At 33.7% G+C, this 21929-nt stretch overlaps 1 protein-coding gene across 1 annotated transcript in view; it reads left to right on the top strand.

Annotated features, from left to right (window-relative positions):
* Nucleotides 1-21037, top strand: part of LOC132755190 (ATP-dependent RNA helicase A-like) — a 41286-nt gene extending 20249 nt beyond the window's left edge. The window contains exons 8-28 of the mRNA XM_060746001.1: nucleotides 176-253; nucleotides 1127-1246; nucleotides 1887-1958; nucleotides 2789-2930; nucleotides 3175-3257; nucleotides 4058-4214; nucleotides 4736-4842; nucleotides 5649-5747; nucleotides 6697-6811; nucleotides 8901-8995; nucleotides 9751-9824; nucleotides 10662-10814; nucleotides 11202-11362; nucleotides 11988-12099; nucleotides 13311-13478; nucleotides 14158-14341; nucleotides 14862-15029; nucleotides 17032-17147; nucleotides 17686-17886; nucleotides 18636-18751; nucleotides 19709-21037. Of these exons, the coding sequence (XP_060601984.1) occupies nucleotides 176-253; nucleotides 1127-1246; nucleotides 1887-1958; nucleotides 2789-2930; nucleotides 3175-3257; nucleotides 4058-4214; nucleotides 4736-4842; nucleotides 5649-5747; nucleotides 6697-6811; nucleotides 8901-8995; nucleotides 9751-9824; nucleotides 10662-10814; nucleotides 11202-11362; nucleotides 11988-12099; nucleotides 13311-13478; nucleotides 14158-14341; nucleotides 14862-15029; nucleotides 17032-17147; nucleotides 17686-17886; nucleotides 18636-18751; nucleotides 19709-19848 (2661 nt within the window). The 3' untranslated portion in view covers nucleotides 19849-21037. The remainder of the gene's footprint in view (nucleotides 1-175; nucleotides 254-1126; nucleotides 1247-1886; nucleotides 1959-2788; nucleotides 2931-3174; nucleotides 3258-4057; nucleotides 4215-4735; nucleotides 4843-5648; nucleotides 5748-6696; nucleotides 6812-8900; nucleotides 8996-9750; nucleotides 9825-10661; nucleotides 10815-11201; nucleotides 11363-11987; nucleotides 12100-13310; nucleotides 13479-14157; nucleotides 14342-14861; nucleotides 15030-17031; nucleotides 17148-17685; nucleotides 17887-18635; nucleotides 18752-19708) is intronic.
* The last annotated feature ends 892 nt before the right edge of the window (nucleotides 21038-21929 follow it).

Here is a 21929-nt window from a genome sequence, read left to right on the forward strand (position 1 = left end):
TACCTAGAAGAATGATTTCCCCATGTCTTTGGGATGATGTTGCCCTTTGGCTGAAATTTCATTTCATAGTTGATTCCCAAAGGAGGAAAAAATGGAAATTTTCGTCAAGGTTTCAGCAGGATATTATAGGTATAATGCATAGAGGTAATGACTTGCTTTATTTCTTTTTATGTAGTCCACTCTAGAAAGCATCAGTGAGGACCTATACAACTCCTTGGAGAACCAGAAAGCCAACGATTCTATGCTCCAAAAGGTAAAACTGCTGTACTTTAATTGCCTTTCATTAACTATTTTTATTTGCGATTTCATTCCTTCTATTAAATGAAAAAAGTTTTTGACTTTTAAGGTGTGTTTTTGTGTTAAGATTTTGCATATGTCTTACATGAAAAATACTTCAGGCAGCATTCAGTTGTAACTTTATTTAAATCATGTAATTAGGTAACAAGATATATAGGTATGTGAAATTATAAGTGATGTGTAGCAATGCCAAGATCTTGTAGTGTAAAAATATTATTCTACTATTCAAATAATAGGGAAAGCTGGTTTACTCACCCCGCCATCGTCGTGGGCTTCAGACTATTGTTAAGTTTTTGTGTGCAAGTTGGTATCCCAAAACTCAAGTGTTGGCTTCACTCTTTGTTTAAGTTTTGTGTGCAGGTTGGTATCTCAAAAACTACACAAGGGCATGGGTTTAAACTTAACACATTTTTTGAGAGTATAATAGAATGTCTCTATCCAAGATCCATAACTCTAACATATATTCTGAGAAAAATTATGGCTCTTTTTAACTTGGAAAATTCTACAATAATTTTGGCTGTTTCTTTACTATCAAGGACTGAGAATAATGTTGAGCACGTTGTCATACCAAACAGCTCTTGTTATTGCTTTATCATATACTGAACATGTAATGAAGTTGACCCTCCAACAAAAAGCAGAATTTCAGGTTCCCAAAACATGGCATTTATTAGCTCACTATTTAAAATGTTAAAAATTACATTAAACATTGAATTGTAAATGAATAAGCACACAGTTTACAGGCTAGAATAAATGTAGAATGGATTTTTATAAAGTCTGTGTTTAATTATTTGTAATTATTATTTTGTAACTATAGTTTTGTTTGTTATAGATGCTGGACGAACGTTCACACTTACCAGTGTATAAATCAACAGAGCATATTCTTCACGCCATCAACAACAACCCTGTAACAATTATCAGAGGGGAAACTGGTTGCGGTAAAACTACACAGGTAAACTGGTCTTATCTTTATGTGTTAGAAGTTACCTTATAGTGGAAACTAGATAAGCATTTATAAGAGAGAAAAGTGGTTGTGGCAAAACTATAAAGGTTAACTGGTCTTTTTTATGGATGAAAAGGAAGAATTCAAAGAGAGAAAAAGTTTGTGGTAAATCTACAGAGGTTTAACTAGTCTTTGATATATTTGAAGTTAAGTTGTGGTGATAAATTGTTTCTGTTTCTACTGTCACAATTTGTCAGCTGGTCACTCAGTGGTTTTTCTCATTTAATTGGGAAGGGGTCTAAATCTCTTGATTTTGGGACCAATTATCACTAAAATTGCTATTTTTGGATGTAAAAAAAGTTGGAGTAAGTTCAGATTATGATTCTAAAGAAAATTCCAATTGGGAAGAGGCCATTTATAGGCATCTGGTATATATGAATAAGTTGAAAAGTCACTGTTTCCTTAAATGTCTTAAAGTCTGTATAATGTTCATGACAATTTTAAACCAATAGAATAAAAAAATTAATCAAAGTTAAATAAATACGATTTCAATAGTACAGAATAGTCAGAATTATGCATGTTTGAATCAATAAAGCATGTCTTAAAATGTTATACAAGTTCTATTTACTTTTCAATTTTGTTTTTCTAGGTTCCACAGTTTATATTAGAACAGATGATTCAAACTGGGCAAGGTGCTAACTGTAACATTATCATTACACAGGTATTTTGATACTTATATTCAATATTACTGCACTCGTGAAATTTTCACCACTGTGTGCTTGACATTTAGAATTCTGGTACTGAAAGTCCTGACCTGCACATCTTTGCAGAGGCCCGACCATACACTCTGGAAAATTTCCATATAACCTTTAAGGCCTCCACACTAAAGCTGGAAGCTGGAAAATTTCCATGACCTTTAAGGCCTCTACACTAAAGCTGGAAAATTTTCATATGACCTTTAAGGCCTCCACATAAAGCTGGAAAATTTCCATATGACCTTTAAGGCCTCCAATATGACCTTTAAGGCCTCCACACTAAAGCTGGAAAATTTCCATATGACCTTTAAGGCCTCCACACTAAAGCTGGAAAATTTGCATATGACCTTTTAGGCCTCCACACTAAAGCTGGAAAATTTCCATATGACCTTTAAGGCCTCTTCACTAAAGCTGGAAAATTTCCATATGACCTTTACAGTGTTAGTGTGTAATGGGTTAAATCTCTATGTGATTTAATATGTGTTAACTCTTTACTGCACTAAGGTGACAATATATGAGTAATGACAATTTATAATTTGCAATCTTATAAACTCATATCCTTTCTTCTAATACACATTAATACAAAATAAATTATAAAAATGTTATGTGCTCAAGATTAAGTTCTACTCTATGACATTAAGGAGGAGGCTGAGACATGATTAAATATTTGTACCGGCATTTGTCAGTAATTGTTGTTTTCCCACCCGATTCGGTAGATATTCTGTATGAGTAAATATTCTGATTTTAGATACATGTACATGTATACAGCAGAAATAATTCTGTGTATGTTTTTCAGCCTCGTAGAATTAGTGCAATTTCAATAGCTGAGAGAGTAGCCAATGAGAGAGCAGAAGGGCTGGGTTCCAGTGTAGGTTACAGTGTACGGTTTGAAACTGTGATGCCCAGGCCGTATGGCGCAATAATGTACTGTACAGTAGGCAAGTACATGTATATAATTTGTCATTTAAATTAGCATGCCACCAGATTTGTGTCAATTTTCATGAAAATTTTGAAAATGTATTTAGAAATAAATTATTGTGAAGTGAAATGTTCGGTATTATGGTGTAGCAATGCAGTATAGGTCATATGGCACCGAAAAAAGGAAAGATGATTTTGGCTAACCCTCGGGTGTTACAAACTTCAAAGCAATAACATAACCTAAGATATCTGTTATGTTTACAGGAACATTTTTGAGAAGATTAGAGAATGGCCTTAGAGGAGTGTCACATGTGATTGTTGATGAAATACATGAGAGAGATCTTAATGTAAGAGTTTCATGTATATCATATACTTTTGTGTATTTTAAAATGACTAAAGTACCATACTTTGTGGTGCTTTAAATGTGATTGGGGTAATAATGAATTTAGACTATATGTTGTTTGTTTAGATTAATAAATATGGTGAAATATACAAGGTAAAATGTGGTAAGAAAGTTTATTCTTTTTTTAATCAATTGTACTTTAACACACACTTGAGTGGCTTTTTGACTCTGTAAAAATGGTTTTGCACTTGCATACTTCATTTGCGTTATACAAACATAGTGTAAAGGTGCGCTTAATGTTAGCTGTTACACTATGTGCGTTTCCATGAAAAAGTAATTCTTTTTGACTGTAAACAGTTCTTATTTTGGGGGGTATGTTGTAAATAGAATATTTTATTCATGTAGATTCAATACTAAATTTATTGAACTTGTTGAATAAAACAATGTAATGCTCAATAGAGTCTCGAATAATATGATTTCATTCAACTTGTTCAATAAATTTAGTATTGAACTTACACTCATTTAATCTTCTATTTAATATGCTATAATTCTATGCTGTTGTTGTAAGTATTGTTTGTTTCATCATTGATCCTTATCCATTTAATACATATATACAGTAACATTCATTATTGGTCGTAAAAAATGAGCCAGAGATGTTAAAAACCTTTTTTGATCACTTATTATTTTTAGTGACCGCCATCTTTTTTCATTTTCCCAAATCATACTCATTTATCTTTAAAGTCAGGTTATACTGTATTTATAAGTGATTCAATGTGATTGTATTTTGATGTGATTTTTTTGCAGACTGATTTTCTGTTAGTGTTGCTCAGAGACATGGTGAATGCGTTCCCTGACCTTCGTGTAGTTCTGATGTCGGCTACCGTGGATACGACCTTATTTACGGACTACTTCGGTAACTGTCAAGTGGTAGAAGTCTACGGCAGGACATACCCTGTTCAAGGTATACAAATATAACACATGAATTATTCATTTCAAGCAAATTAATGAAGATATTGTTTTTCGTTTGATGATTTTGTTATAGACAATAGTTCTAATATCCTTTATCCATACTTTTATTTTAAACTTAACATTTGTATAGAGATCACCAACTATACTTGGACCATTGTCACATTTCTAAATTGATACAGTGCAAAACTTATTCACAGAAAAAAATAAAAAATTTTTGAATTATTGGTCATGATTAACAAAATTTGTGGATTATTGATCATTTTATAACAAAAATTGTGGACTATTGATCATTTAATAACAAAAATTGTGGATTGTTGATCATGATTAACAAAAATTGTGGATTATTGATCATGAAATTGTGGATTATTGATCATGATTAACAAAAATTGTGGATTATTGATCACGTTTAACACAAATGGTGAATTATTTATTATGATTAACAAAATCGTGGTTTATTGATCATGATTAACAAAATTTCATGATTAACAAAATATTATTTAATCATTATTTTAGAATATTACCTAGAGGACTGTATACAGATGTTAAACTTTATACCGCCACCAAATGATAGAAAGAAGAAAAGAGACAGGGATGAAGAAGATGAGACTGGGGACAGTGAGGTATTGATGAGTTTTATATAACATATTACCTCCCTTGGTCAACATTTTGAGGGTCATTCCCAACATATTATATGGTTTTAAGGTCAGATAAAAAATCTTTGACATTTCTATCATCTATAAATATCTTCATCTGATGAAAATGTTACTGTTAATGTTTCTTTAATGATATTTTCCCTCACATTTGTAAAAGAATTTGACAATTTACTTAAAATAACTATTGACTTATCTTCATATTTTGTCAATTATATGATTAAAGGATAAGTTCATTCAGGGAGGATGAAGTTCATTTGAATTTAGCACTTGCGTTCCTGTATTAATGCCAAAAATTTCAATCTTCCTATGCTCACATACCTGTGTGTACTACTATTCTGTTCTAGTTTTTCATCCTACATAGATGCTTTTTCATAATCATTGTAAAAATGTGTATGAAAAATACACCTGCAATCTCCTCTCCACCATTTAAGCTTGATTATTGCTTATTAACTTAAGTGATATAAAAGCCTTACCAAAAACACAACAAAAAACCCTGAAGTTTCATTGAATTTTTTGAAGAAACTGGCATAATGAAACAATAGTCAAAGATTTTGAATACATTATAAAAAATATGTAGTTTAGAGGTTGGAATTATAATGAAAGTTACAATTATGTATCCTGCTATTTATTTTTTAGTGTGCTATTTATGTTATGTTATCCACTTTTATGTTATGATCTGCTATTTATGCTATAATTTGCTATTTACATTATGATCCACTATTTATGTTATGATGATTAATAGATATGATATGTTCATTTTGTTTTCATGCTAGGACAACATGAATCTTGTGATTTCCAATGAGTACAGTGAGCACACAAAACGTGCTATGGCAATGATCAGCGAGAAGGAAACATCATTTGAACTTATTGAGGTAAATATCATTATGATCGTTGATGATGGCATGGCCGAGTAGTAAACACATCAGACTAGTTATCTAAGGATTGCTGACCGCTTGGGTTCAAACCCTGTCAGGGGCAAGCCGTTGTTTCCTTGAGCAAGAAACTTTACATGTATTGCTTAGTACTGGTTGGTTCCAGAAACAGATTTGAGAGTGTTTCTAAAGTGTTTCTGCAAGACAAACAAACTTAAATAAATTTGTATTAACTAAACTAATTGTTGATGTTTTATAGGATCTGTGTAGCAGAATGAAACATTGACAGGGCTTCAAATGTGAGCTCCTGAATTTAAAGATGTGTTTGGTCATTTTGTGCTCAAATATTTTATGTAAAAATCAATAATTTGTATGTGAAAGTAAAAATTACTGATTAATATTTAGGATATACTTACCCTGAGATAAGCTTTAATATAACCACAAAAAAATAAAATTGGGAATCGTAGTCAGATTATAACAGCTATTCTGCTTAAGTTTCATAAAATTTAGTTTTTGTTTCCTTCCTTTATAACAGAATTATGACGTCTTTTGTGTAAGTGCTACATCCAGTCAGTAATATGTTTGTCATGTGCATATACAAGACAGTATTTATGGTTAATTTAAGTATTATATATGAGAGAATATTCTGTATTAACTGTCTGTTTGAAAAATAGGGAGAGCTATTGCACTTACCCAGTGTTGGTGTAGGTGTCTGAGATAGGGAAAGCTATTGTACTCATCTCAGCGTTGGCTTCATTGTCTGAATTACCTTTTTACAGAGTTTTTCCCCTGTTTTTACTGTCGAGAACTGTGAATAGTCAAGTGTGCCGTCTTTAGGACAGCTCTTGTTAGTATAAATAACCTGTTCTATACTGTAGACTACAGTATTATTATATTACAGATTTCCCCCTTTTCAAGATTATTAAGACTGTGTATTTTAAATTTTCAGGCGTTGATAAAATATATAAAGACCCTGGAGGTAGAAGGAGCCATCCTTGTCTTTCTGCCCGGCTGGAATCTCATCTTTGCTCTCCATAAACATCTAGAAATGCATCCTGAATTCGGTATGTGCAAAAAAATAGTATATGTCTTATTTAAGCAGAAAGGTTTTATTTAGAGTCTCTGTGGTCATGGTTGTGGTTGCTTACTATGAAGCCTTTGTTGGGGGAAAAGTGTTAATGCCTTAAAGGGGCTCCACTGAGGTCAAAAATCCTCAAAAAGTAAACTTTGAAATTCTTAGATAGATCAAGCACACTTTAATAATGGAAAAATGTGTAAAGGATAATGAAAAATATGCTCAGTATTAAATTAAAAATTGATTTTTGTGCCATTCTTAGCCAGATTGATGTAAAAAGCGTTGCAATGCTTTTCATGATTTGGTTATTTAGCACAAAAAAATTTTGATTTTGGAAATAATGGGGTGAAAATTTGCACATAAGTTATTGGTCCAGATTAACATCAAATAGTACACAAATCTTGGAATTTTTTTTTAGTCCTGTCATGTCAAAAAACCTCAGTTGAGTGCCCTGTACAGATGACTGTGAATTTGTATCCTTTAAATGGTATATATTGAACAAAAATTTATAAAAACGTAGCATATTTTGAGACTTGGAATTCATATGTTGAGGAAAAACTAACAAAACATTACATGTGAGGTTAATACATTTGATCCCAACTACCCATGAGATGGACTGGGACACTGATAGTCCATCCCAGTCTTGCAGACACCCTTCCTTCTACAGACAGGTCATCGAAATTTTCAACGATGCCAACCTCACCCAAATGGTCAAAATCCTTGAATTTTTCTTTACTACAAACCTCACTCTAGTAAACCAGGTCCATATCCTCCCAGGCAACAGTGACCACAATATTGTTGAAGTGAAAGTCAATAAGTTACCAAAAGCCTCTTATGATTCCCCTTTATAAAAAAGCAAACTGGCAAAACATTAAACAGTGACTAATTGACTATCACCAGGTTATGAAGACAAATGGAAAATACTCTGCACTAAATATAGAGGAGTTATGGGAAAATTTCTCAGATACTCTAAACTCTCTAACTGAAAAATGGATTCCATCCAAAAACTTCAATTAGGGATCACCTTCCCTGGGTCAACCAATATGTCAAGAGACTGATCAGAAAAAGAAACCGGGCGTTTAAAAATGTTAATAAATCAAAATCATTTTCTGATCGTAAAAAATTTCTTGACATGAAACATGCGGAAAAAGGTTAAAGAGGCTTATAACCAGTATCTTGAAGACATCTTAAATTTAAGCAACATTGATGCCCAAAATGGTCACAAACCCAACACAAAAAAGCTGTACTCCTTAATTAAGCATTCAAAACAAGAAAAATCTGATTCATGCTAATTTTCATGAAAATTTGAAAATGTATTTAACTGTATAATATTGTAAAGTTACCAAAAGAATGCAATTAACATATTATCAATGGCACTTACAAGCTATGTAAATAACTATAAAGAGGTCAAAATATGCAAAAATAGCCCTTACTGCATTAGTAACGCAATAGAAATATAGTTATAAATACTGAAAAATTCGGTCATTAATCGCACAAAAAATGTAAATTTTTACTAGAATTTTGAATCTTTATACCTTTCTAAAATCTTAGTACATTTTTCTCAGGTTTAATTTTATCAAAATATTTTTGCTCATCTGGAGGCGTGCAGCTTTAAAGTATGAAAATAAGTAAGTTTCACCTGGATGATGTCTCAAAGGCTACAGCTTTAAATAAGCAATTTCAGTCAGTCTTTAGCCCCAAATCTCCCCTATCCCTTGCGTCCTTGTGTAAAATGAACCCTAAACATGATCAATCTGTCCCTTCTATGCCAGATATCCAAATAGGAGCAAAAGGAATTGAGAAACTTCTCAATAACCTAAACCCTCATAAGACCTGTGGTCTGGATAAAATTAAACCAATTGTTCTCAACACACTTTCTAAAGATCTCTCTCCAATCACCTCCAAAATAGGATGTTTCTTTTTTGCGACGTGGATAACTTGACACAAGGTTGAAGTATACACATCAAAGTATAATTTTTGGAAAGAACAGATGGTTGTTGTTAAAAAGGTTATTGGTCTACAGAGTACTGCTTTGTAGAGGTAGTACTGTATTTAGTAATTTACAATTTATATTTAAGGTGGGAGAAACTTCCGGCTGCTACCTTTACACTCGCAAATCCCGAGAGAAGACCAGAAACGTGTGTTTGATCCAGTCCCACAAGGTGTTACTAAGGTAATATAAATATGGCATACAGTTGAACCTGTACAAACGGTCACCTCTTTTCGCCGGTCACCTTGCCTGAACGGCCATTTTGTGACGCCCCCGATGAAAAATCACTTTATGTTATACATCTGTTCAGTGATCATCTGCTGTCTGTATACTTAAGTAAAGAGTTCAGTTATTCAATATTTATCAAAATATTTTGGAAAAAAACAAAAAATCTATTCATTTCAACTTATATAGTAGTGTTTTAACTTTATTTACAATTGACATTCACGACAATGGAATATTGTTTTTACAGATGTGTTAAAAGTTGTTAGTGTAATGTTGCTTATAATGCATCTAATTCTAAATATATAAATATTAGAGCCTTCAATGGCATGTGTGGTTTAGGTAATTGACTTCAAACCACTTGCCTTGCATCACTATGGATTTGAATCCTGCTAAAGAAGTTAGTAGTTTGTATTGTAAGGATGCTATCCAGCTAGCTTTCTGAACGGCCAATGTTTCTACTCCTACGCTTGTGCCTGGAGTAACGCACAGATGGACACCTGAGGTCTTCCTCTTGAAGTAAAGCTTGAAAGTGGCCATTTGACCTTTACAGTGTTGATGTGTCTTAAAACTTAAAAAAAAAAAAAAAAAGTTTTTTGAAGATTTCAAAAAGGGACAGTTCTTGAGTTATGATCCCTATATAAATCTTCTTTTTCATGCCAATGTATCATTCTAAGTTTATTAAATTCATCCTAGCACTTCTTCTTATATTTCAGATTATCTTGTCTACAAATATCGCTGAAACAAGTATTACCATCAATGATGTTGCTTTTGTTATCGATTCTTGCAAGTAAGTAGGAAATATACTTTATTAATTTAGCATAAAGAAAAAATATTAATTATGTGATCCAAGCGTAAATAACAAAAAATAGTGTTGAAACAACACACCAATACCATATTCTGGAATATACCAGACAGGACACTTGAATAATTAAATGCTAAATTCTGGCCTTTTTACTCGCCGAAATGCACTTTAGGGTGTCTATTTAATCTCTTCACACTAATTCGATAATAAAAATTAAGAAGTGGCGAAAAAATTATATTTTTCAACTTTGTGATGTTTATGTGTCTCCATCACTGTAATAAGTTAAATCCTTGTCCAATCTCCTGGATAAAGTGTGATTTTAACGCAAGATTGATGAACTTAGTGCAATAGATAGTTATATATATTTTACATATATTTTTTGGGTTTAAATTTATCTTTTAGAATCTAAATGAAGAACAACAATTTCCTAAATCATTTATCAGTGACGAAAAATTGGCTAGTTTGGATGGGAAAAATTAAGATCGCAAATGTAAAGCACTAGTGAATTTATATTTTTCTTCTTCTTCAGATCTGCAATAATATCTTGTTAACTTATTGGTACATCATAACATGGAACATATGTACCAGTACTTAGATGAAACATAAATGAAGTTAACATGTTACTCATCATAAAAGTATTTTCCAACCCTCGTGACAGATTAGCACTTACCATTATGATTTGTCAGACATTGAAAAAAAAACAAAAAACAAAAAAAAAACCGAAGAAAATTATACAAAAAATAGTTGAGTGAAATTGTGTCTCTTAAAAGAAAAAGACCTGAAACAAATTATTTGAGGATAATTTCTCTTATTCTCCTACAGAGCTAAAATGAAGCTGTTCACATCCCATAACAACATGACCAACTATGCAACAGTTTGGGCGTCAAAAACTAACCTGGAACAGAGGCGGGGTAGAGCAGGGCGTGTCAGGGAGGGATTTGCCTTCCATCTGTGCTCAAGGGCGAGGTTTGACAAGTAGGTGCACAATTATTGCAGAAAGCTTACTTCTTTGATAATTTTCAGAAATCTTTTAATCAAACTACGCTATGTTTTATATGGATTGGTGCTTTTTTCCAAAAATGTTTCTTTTCCATTTAGTTTTGAAATTGGAAAAATATGCAAATTATGCTCACTGGATTATAATCCAATTTTCTGCTTATGAGATAATGAAAATTTGTTATAAAGAGATGCATTCAGGTACTGTGCTTATTTTATATACATTACATTCTGTTATTAAAACTTTCTTTTGGATTTAGGCTGTCATGATTCAGAAAGGTATGTTTGTTTCCAAGTACTTGTTTTAAATTTCTTAATCTTTATTTATATGTTATAAAAATGGGCTGATGGTTATCCATATTTCAGGCTGGACCAGCACACCACCCCAGAGATTTATCGTACACCTCTCCACGAGTTGGCCCTATCCATCAAGCTACTCAGACTGGGCTCAATCTCGGGCTTCCTTGCCAAGGCAGTTGAACCACCACCTATAGATGCTGTAATAGAAGCAGAAGCTCTTCTGAAAGGTTGGTATATAGATAGAGATTTCTAGAATATTCATATAGGTGATCAGAAATAATGCATGTAGGTGCACATATGACCTTATTAGGGTCACTGTGACTGAAAAACCAACAAAAACTTAAGTTGTTCTTTAAAGTTATTTTCTTTCCCTTCAAATTGAATGTAAACCTCATAATGTATGTTTTGTAACTAAGACTTAGAATTTTCATGTTTTGGTTATTTTTAGAATGTTCATGTTTTTGGTATTATGATTTTCCTTTTGCTGTTGCATTTTAAGTGAAATGGGGGTACCCTAAGTGGCTGGTTAAAGTATGTTACTTTGTTTAACTTGCTCTTGTTCTGTCATATAATGAATATATGTAGTTACCATATCGCAGGTAAGATGTGCTACACAGATATTGCCATTTGCTTACTGTAATACACAGTCAGTAATCTAGAAATATTTTTGTGCCAAAAAATACATTTAAAATTGTTATTATTTATATGGGACTAAAACTCATGGACACAAGCAACTTTTAAATAGTTTTGGACTAGTCAATTAGACAATGTTACTGATTTCTGGACAGAGCAGCATGCAGTTTGTAATTAGATAATATCCTGATGTTATTGCAAAATATTGTTTATTTTCAGAGATGCGTGCTTTAGATGCAAATGATGAGTTAACTCCCCTTGGAAGAATTTTAGCTCGACTGCCTATAGAACCAAGACTTGGAAAAATGATCATTTATGGGTGTATTTTCTTGTAAGTAAATGTTAGCATGACTAGAAATTTTAATTGAAATAGTTTTCTGCATTTTATGTGCAAGTGTTTTCTGCTATGGTTGAACATAGTTTTGACTTGTTTAGATGGGTATTTCTACTATTTTATGTTACCTTTACAGTTTCAATAGAAACAGCATTACCGGAACAGTCCTAAAACTCCCTCCCAACTGGAAGTTTCTACTGGAAGTTCTTTGTACAATTTTCATTAATGAATTTAGGGATGGCAAAATCAATTGTCTGTATTGTACAGGATGTCCCACAACCTGTACGGACAAGAGGAAATTTTCAACAATCAACTATGTAAATATTATACAAACAAGTTAAAAAATGCTTCACATAAAACGGACAAGTAAGTCAAAATCAGATTTTAACGGCCCTGGACTTAAAATATTTGCAACTTTGCAATTTTCAATGATATGAAATGGCTAAGGACGAACAGCATGCATGAAACCTGAAATATGTCTTTATTAGCATTCATAAAGAAAACTGAAAATTGATGTATAGGAGATTTGTTTTCCATCATTTTAGCTTGTCTGTTTTTAAGAAAAAATTGAGCTATTATGATTGCTATGTTGTTGATGTCATTGTCCTGAAAAAACTCCAATGTAGCCCATTATTCAAATTTTTTTTTTCAAGTTATCGACATGAAACTTTGAACTAGGAATACTTGATTGTCTTGCCAATGTGCAATTGTTAAACAAGGGGTAAAATCCTGAAAAGCTATATTTTAAGTGCAATGCCCCTTTTTAACTTACAGTTTATGTCAAACAGAGGAGTGATAACATCACGTGGCATGCTCTTGTCTTTACTGTAGTGACATGTTGACAAAATTGGAATTGGATAAATTCCAAAGACACTTTAATTTATTGCTGTTTTTGCAAAAAGGGGAATGTTCTTTTAAACCACTAGGTTTGGCAGGGATAGGTTTCAATATTTATAAACAATATGCCACCTGTTATTGTAAGTTTCAGGCCATTCTGTTTGTTAATTTGGACTAGACTATACTATCTACCTGTATTAGTATTTTGATTTTAAGTTTCCTTAAACTTCAAATGAACTGTTCCAAAATGTAGAGTTGCAGGGTAGGTTGAGAGTTTGGGAAAAGTGTTGGAAATATTTCTTTCTCAGTATATTAGCACTATACTGTGCCAGGACAAAATGTTACCAACACCTGACTATATATTTTTTCAGTGTTGGTGATGCTGCTTGTACCATAGCAGCCAGCACAACCTTTCCTGAACCGTTTATAACACCCTCTGACAGAAGGCGACTTGGCTGGGCCCACAAGAGTTTGGCTGGTAACCGGCACAGTGACCATGTTGCTCTACTCAATGCATTCCAGCAGTGGCAGGAAGCTAGGTAAATGTTTTTATAATTTGTTTGTTCTGGAAGTCTTGAGCAATACAAGATGCAGGAATATAGTTGTTTTGAGATATTAAAAGAGATACTTTTTCTTGATTTTTTTCTTGAGATTTTAGCCAGTGTTTTAGCTAAATAATGAGATTGAAAGGTTTGTCGACCTTCACCTGCTTAGGACAATAGGAGAGAATCGGACTAGTATTCCAGGGATTACTAGTTTGATCCTTGGGCAAGGAAATATTTCTCAGTGATAATATATCTTAGACATCAAGTCTAATGATGATTTGTCTTTCATTGCTGATTCGGAAATCATGTTGGATAAATATTTGGTTACTTGTTGGGATATTGGTAATTACTTTCTTATTATCCAGGAAATCTGGTTAGTTAGATCGGCCGCCATGATATTACCAAATCATGTGTTAAAATCTACATAAAAACAAAATGCTTATGTGTGTACAAATTCCTTGATTCATAATAAACACCTTACTAAACAAAGTCTCATAGTTTAATGTTTCTGTTTCTCAAGTTTATAACAATTTGACAGTTTTGAATTTTTCATTTAAATATTTTCAAATAAACATACTTTTTGACCATTGGCCCAATTTTCGCACAAACTAAGCCAAATAACAACGACATTGAAACAATATACTTGATCTTTTTATACCATTTACTTACTTAGGGAAGGAGGTGAGCAGAGTGAGGGCTATTTCTGCGAGACCAAATCTTTATCGATGCCCACGTTACGCATGACGAGTGAAGCAACAAATCAAATACGGGACATTCTCATTAATGCAGATTTCCCTGAGGAATGTCTTATGCCACAGATGTTTAATTATAACGGACCAGACAACAAGATGGATGTGGTATGAATATCATACTTTATGTTTTGTGTTATTTAACCAATCTTTTGGTAAATGGACTTGTCCAACTTCTATGTTGAACAATTCCATTGTCATTTTTAGGGATATCAGGATAAAACAAGATGGATGTGGTATCATGAATACCATAGCTTTTAAAATATTATTTCACCCAGGTTCTGCTGAATGGACTTGTCCAACTTTAGTTTTGAACTATTTCATTGTCAATTATTGGAATATAGGGGAAAAACTATTGTAGTTTTACAAGCAGCTGTATAAAGTCTGGTTAGGCTGCATGGACGTGTATGTGCAGTATGGCCTGGCTCTATCCTGGCTCTATATGATGGTTAAAGGCTTTGTAACTGTTACGGTTGAAATTTGTAAAATTTGTAATCTTAAACTTTCTGTACTAGCTTGAATAACAGTCTTTTTAAGTCGTTAACATGAGTAGATTAGAAGACAAGTTAAAAAAATAATAATGATAATAGATACAGCTTCAAGATTTCTTCAATTTTATTCATTTTAGGTGATCACATTGCTTGCTATGGGCTTATATCCAAATGTTTGTTACCACAAAGAGAAGAGAAAAGTTCTCACGACGGAGAGCAAGGCGGCCCTTGTACATAAATCATCGGTTAACTGTAGCAACAGAGAAATCAAGTTCCCATCGCCATACTTCATCTTTGGTGAAAAGGTATGAGCGATATTTTTAGCTCACCTGTCACAAAGTGACAGGGTGAGCTTTTGTGATCACTTTTCGTCAGGCGTCTGTCTGTCGTCCGTCCGTCCGTAAACTTTTACTTTAAATGACATCTCCTCATAAACCACCAAGCCAATTTCATCCAAACTTCACAGGAATGTTCCTTTGGTGGTCACCTTTAAAAATTGTTCAAAGAATTTAATTCCATGCAGAACTCTGGTTGCCATGGCAACCGAAAGAAAAAACTTGAAATATCTTCTTTTAAAAAAACATAAGAGCTAGAGCTTAGATATTTGGCATGAAACATCTTCTAGTGAGTGTCTACCAAGTTTTTTAAATAAAAGCCCTGGGGTCAAAATTGGCCCCGCCCCGGGGGGTCATTGATTTTCCCTATATGCATATATTAAAAACTTAAAAAATCTTCTTTTAAAGAACCCAAAGAGCTAGAGCAAAGATATTTAGCATGAAACATGTTCTAATGGGTGTCTTCCAAGTTTGTTCAAATAAAAGCCCTGGGGTCAAAAATTGGCCCCGCCCCGAGGGGTCATTGATTTTCCCTATATGCATATAGTAAAAAACTTAAAAAATCTTCTTTTAAAGAACCAAAAGAGTTAGAGCTAAGATATTTAGCATGAAACATGTTCTAATAAGTGTCTACCAAGTTTGTTCAAATGAAAGCCCTTGGGTCAAAATTGGCCCCGCCCTTGGGGGTCATTGATTTTCACTATATGCATATAGTAAAAACTTAAAAAATCTTCTTTTAAAGAACTCAAAGAGCTGTGGCTAAGATATTTAGCATCAAACATGTTCTAATAGGTGTCTACCAAGTTTGTTCAAATAAAAGCCCTGGGGTCAAAATTGGCACCGCCCCGGGGGGTCATTGATTTTCCCTATATGTGTATAGTAAAAACTTAAAAAATCTTCTTTTAAAGAACCTAAGATATTAAGCATGAAACATGTTCTAATAGGTGTCTACCAAGTTTGTTCAAATAAAAGCCCTTGGGTCAAAATTGGCACCGCCCTGGGGGTCATTGATTTTCCTTATATGTGAATAGCAAAAACTTAAAAAATCTTCTTTGAAAAAACCCAAATAGCTAGAGTTTAGATATTAAGCATGAAACATCTTTTAGTGAGTGTCTACAAAGTTTGTTCAAATAAAAGACCTGGGGTCAAAATTGGCCCCGCCCTGGGGGTCATTGATTTTCTTTATATGTGTATAGCAAAAACTTAAAATCTTCTTTGAAAAAACCCAAATAGCTAGAGTTTAGATATTAAGCATGAAACATCTTCTAGTAAGTGTCTACAAAGTTTGTTCAAATAAAAGCCCTGGGGTCAAAACTGGCCGGGCCCCAGGGGTGTCATTGTTTTTAACTATATGTGTATAGTAAAAACTTAAAAAAAATCTTCTTTTAAAAAGCCCAATGAGCTAGAGCTTAGATGTTTAGCATGAAACATCTTCTTATGGGTGTCTACCAAGTTTGTGCAAATAAAAGCCCTTGGGTTAAATTGGCCCTGCAACGTTGGGGGGGGGGGGGCCTATATACAGGTGAGCAACCTCAGGGCCATCTTGGCCCTCTTGTTTGTTTTACTTTTTGAAATGGCATTAATCACAGTGATGTAGTAGTCAAAATTGTGCCATAATTGTTGTTCTATATTATACTGTGTAAAAAATAATCCATGTGAACCACAGAAATCACTATAAATATCATTCAGAATATATTGGTAAGGTTCGTTTCTTAAAGCGGCCTTCCGCTTTTACCTTTGGTTGGAAAAAAAATTCTGTTTTGATTAAAACTAAGTAATATTAAATAATTTTATCTACAAAACATGCATCATATCACTAACAACGGCTGAATGCCCCCTTAACATACAAATATTGATAAAGTCTTGTTTTGAATTTCTGCAAGTATACTAATGTAGTATTATTATTAATGTTTTTTTATGATATAAGAAGCATGAGTCAAAGAATGGTTCATGATATTAATGTTGTTTACAGATTCGTACAAGAGCCGTGTCATGTAAACAAATGACGATGGTTTCCCCGTTACAACTTCTCCTCTTCTCCGGACGTAACGTATCACTGATTGACGGCCTTATTGTCATTGATGGCTGGTAAGCTCAATTTGTTTTGTAATTCACTTTCACATTTATTGATGCTGCATACCTCCAGATGAGTTAACCACATTTCAAAATTTATAAAACTAAAGAAAAAAAGTATATGATATTGTGGACATTCAGGTGTTACTGGTTCAAAGGTCACTTGTCTCACACCGTAATTCAGAAATCATGTGGGATTAGTAGCCGGTCATTCTGGATGAAACTTATAAATACTGGTTAGTTATCCAGGAAAGCTGGGTATGTGGAAGGACCCCCAACATACCACAAAAAAAATCTGCATTTTTTGAGAAGTAGCAACAGATAGGGATCACTTCTGTGTCATCCTTCTGTCTATCTGTCTGGTCCGCCCATCACAAAACTAATGCTCAAAAACCACTATTGGAATTTAATCCAAACTTTACAGGAATTATCAATACCAAGTCTAGTTGTGCATATCATCAACATTTTCTGGTTCAATGATTTTTGTCAGAGTCATATTAGATGAAAACAAAGGTTTATTTTTAAAAAAAATCAATGCATATTTTGTTGACAGGATTAACTTGAAGATTGATCCACAAGTAGCTGTGAAGATTTTATCTCTACGCCCGGCCCTGGAGGCAATGATAGTTCGGGCAACACAGAATCCTGAGAGTATACAGAACCCAGACCCACAAGAAGAGCAGCTGATGAATGTAGTACGTGCTTTATCCCGACCAAATGCTGGCAGGTTTGGCCTGCAGGATGATAGTCAAGGGTAAGCTGTTAACATTTTTAGCTCGCGTAATGAAAGAAAAAGTTAGGTATCTGTGTCACCGTGGCATAGGTGTTGGTTTTAAATGTGGTTGAAGTTTATATAATATTGTACCTTAATAACTGAAAATGAAATTGAATTGTAATTTATTTGAAATTTTGTGTATGTCTTAAGGAAAATACTTACTTGAAATTCATTTGAAACTTCATGTAATACTTGTAAGGTCACTTTCCAAGACTCATAAATTTGGCATGGATATTAACTGAATAATATCTTTTTTATGAAGTTGAATATTCTGGCTTTGTTTATATCTTTACAACCAAATTTACATATTGTGTTCTTTCTGAAACTTGACACATTATTATTGATCATATTTTTGAATCACTGACCAAGATTCATAACTCCAAGCATTGATTTTTCTCTGAATTATTTCCCTTTTTGAGCATAGGATATATTCCTTAATTATCCAAATCGATTTAGTCAAGCAAAAAAAAAAATAAAAATAGTCAAGCAGACTGTTAGACTGGCAACATACATTTCATTTTTTTCTTCAAAAAGACTGCCATATTTTAATTGTCTCCTATAGAAAATCACCATATTATTGAAATTTTGAATTTTTAAAATCAGATCAGTAACTTCATGTTACGTTTCAACAGTAGACATTTAGTTAGTTTAACTACATTTAGATTATACATTTTGTCAAATTTCTAAAATCTATTACCGTTATAAAAACTATTTACATTTAATAATAGACATATGGGAGGACCGCCAAACAAGTTTCCAAGGATGGGTGGAGGGTTTAGTAGAGGTGGTAGTTTTGAAGGTGGGAGAGGTGGATTCCGTGGTGGGCGTGGTGGATATGACAGAGGTTAGTCTGTACAATTCTATTTTTGTTTCATGTATGTTAAAACCTATGTATTTTAGCTGGAAAGCTGTATTGATATTTAAAATCACTTGCTAGTCACTTGCTTGACGGTGGTGGTGTTGGTAGTTTTCACTCCGGATCAAGACAGTAAGCCATATTGAATTCACCGGAGCACAGTTCAACCACCGCATCCTTCCTTGGCAGACTGTCTAGCAGTTTACCAGTACTAGTTGAATTAACTTTTTCAAGGAACTGAAACTTCTGTACATACCAGAGCAGAGGTACAGTGCGAATGACTGTAGAAAGGATTTCATGATCAATCACAACGAAAGTGAACTGCGCCGTCAGGGAATCGAACCGGGGTCACCAGATTCACAGTCCAACACTCTACCTATTGAGCTAACTGGATGGTTCACTTGCTTGACTAAACAGTATTGATGTCATATAAGGATTCATGTTGAGTTTGAACACACGCTCATAACCATTATTTATAGTTTATACAAATCTATTTTAGTTTGATTGTGTAGGAAGCTTTTAAGCTTTTTGAAACACTATCGAATCTGTTCCTGGAACCAACCAGTACTAAGCATTAGATATAAAGTTTATTGCTCAAGAGAACAATGGCTTGCCCCTTACAGGGTTCCAGCAATTCTTAGGCTACTAGTCTAACGTGTTAACCACTTGGCCACGCTGTCGCCATAACCATTATTTAAGAGACCATTTTGCTATAGCTTTCCTACGTTAATAAAAAGAAGGGATTTCTTAATGTCTTAAAAGGTAATGAATATATCTCCTTTCACTTACATATATTTTTAGAGTTAAACAAAGTTATCAAGGCAGGGCATTGCTTAACATTTACATCTACATGTACCTACCTTTCTATAAGAATTTGGTGAGTTTCCATCCACTTGGAGTGAGAACCTCGTTATATTTCTAATTTTCTATCTATTTATCATTTAGGTGGTTTCCGTGGTGGTAACCGAGGAGGTGGAGGCTTTGGTAGCCCTCATAGGGGAGGAGGCGGATTCAGGGGCGGATTTAGAGGAGGCCCATCAAGGGGTGGTGGTGGTTTCAGGGGAGGCTTCAGAGGGGGATATTAACAAAATATTGATATTTTATTTTCATCAATGATAAGAAGAATGTATGATATTGAATGGGCTTCTGTGATCATTAGGAACATTTTAACATCAAAATAGAAGTACAAGGAATAAAAATGGAAACTTTCAATGTTTTATAAACATTTGATAAGTGAGTGACTTGAGTACTGGACATTTAATAAACAATTTGCTACTTTTTTGGTTTCTTCAAGAGGGAAACATCTTGTCAATTTATTGTTGTCTCTTTTGTCTCATGCAAAACAATGTTGTGAGATTTTAATCTGTGTTGTAATAATGCTTTTTAGAAAAGTTATAAATTTACATGTATTAAAAGAATAATAATATTAAGAACTGTGTAAGAGAACATTGAAGTATATTTTAGCATACCTGAGACCTGTATGGTAACATTGATAACTCTTTACATAACAGGTGATGCTATGGAAACAGTCTTGCCAGATGGGCAGATCAGTCTCTAAGTATATTTCATACAGTACTGCTTTGATTTGTATATTAATAATGTAAGTCCTACGTCTCAAATATAAAGTCACGGTCAACCTGTACATCCTATGCAGTCTGAAATAGAATCTATTACTATTGGCTGCGCACTTCTTTATTTTGATGTGTTGACATCCCTGAAAGTACAATTGGTTCATTTAAAATTTATAGCAGGATGAGTTCATTCAAAATGGTCGCGTCCATGGACGAGTGGTAAGGGTCTTGATTTCAAACCACTTGTAGGTCGAGCCTCGCAATCGTCTTCGGATACATCTTTGTGAAAATGCTATCCAGCTAGGTTACGGAAGGTCAGTGGTTTTACTCGGGTGCCCGTTTGTACCTGAAATAATGCAAGAGGAGCACCTGCGCTCTCTCTCCAATTGTAAATTGGAAAGTTACCATTTGACCTATGCATATGTATAAAAAATACAGTAAAATCTGTATTGAAGAAGATATGCACAATGTAAACTGTGTAGAAAAATACAGTGGGACACTTCAAATAAATAAACCAGCTAAGACTTAAGATTTTTACCAGTTTCAAATTTGTGTATAAAACTGTGTTCCTACATTCTTTTAAGAAAAATGAAAATCTCTGTATTTTTTTCATGTAGCAGCTTCTATAACTAATAAGGTGCATTGTACTTGTAAATTTTCTTTATTTCTAAACGCTTTACATGTGTTTAAAATAAACCATTTTGAATAAATTGAAGTCAAGTTCTTATTGATTCCACTGTGAAATGACTTGATTACTTTTTGATAACCTTCAACACATAGCTTTGTTGTTTGAATGGGACTTATAATTATCAGAGACATAGATAATATAGATAACATCAATGTTTCCAATATCTTATATATAATGTACATGACTACTATATTCGGGTAGATATCACGTGCGCATTCATCATGTACCGGTGAAGTGCGTTCAGAATTTGTCGTCGGCTTTAAATCATATTTGGCCATAAACACATGAATTAGTACAGCTATTTCACGTCATTATGCCTGGTTACAAGAGATCTACACACATATTTGCTTTTTTGTTGCTGTTTTTTATGTTGGCCGATTTTATATACAAACGTTGTTTAGCAGTAAATTAAGTATCGTATGAAGTGGAAAGCGATTGAAACAAGTACCTCAGTTTGTAGCAGGACCTCAGTTTCTAGCGGGACCTCGGTTCCTTGCAGGGCCTCAGTTTCTAGTGGGGTGTCGGTTTCTAACAGGGCCTCGGTCTCTAGCAGGACCTCGGTTCCTTGCAAGGTCTCAGTTTCTAGCGGGGCCTCGGTTCCTTGCAGGGTCTCGATGCCTTGCAGGACCTCTGTTCCTTGCAAAGCCGCGATTCCTTACAAGACCTCGGTTCCTTGCAGGGCCTCAGTTCGTAGCAGGGCTTCAGTTTCTTCTTATGAATAAAGCCGGGACACTTACTAATTCATAAAGTTCTTAGATGTGGATCATAATAACCGTGTCTTTCACTAAAGCGAACAAACGAAAAAGTAAACGGGACAAATTGTGAACCATAGAAATGTAAAATGAATTGATTTCTGTACTGTATATAAATGTTATTCAATTGATTTTATTTGACATACATAAGACAG

The sequence above is a fragment of the Ruditapes philippinarum genome, unplaced genomic scaffold (assembly GCF_026571515.1).
Source record: "Ruditapes philippinarum isolate M1 unplaced genomic scaffold, ASM2657151v2 ctg200_1_1_1_1, whole genome shotgun sequence".
NCBI classification, from domain to species: Eukaryota; Metazoa; Mollusca; class Bivalvia; order Venerida; family Veneridae; genus Ruditapes; species Ruditapes philippinarum.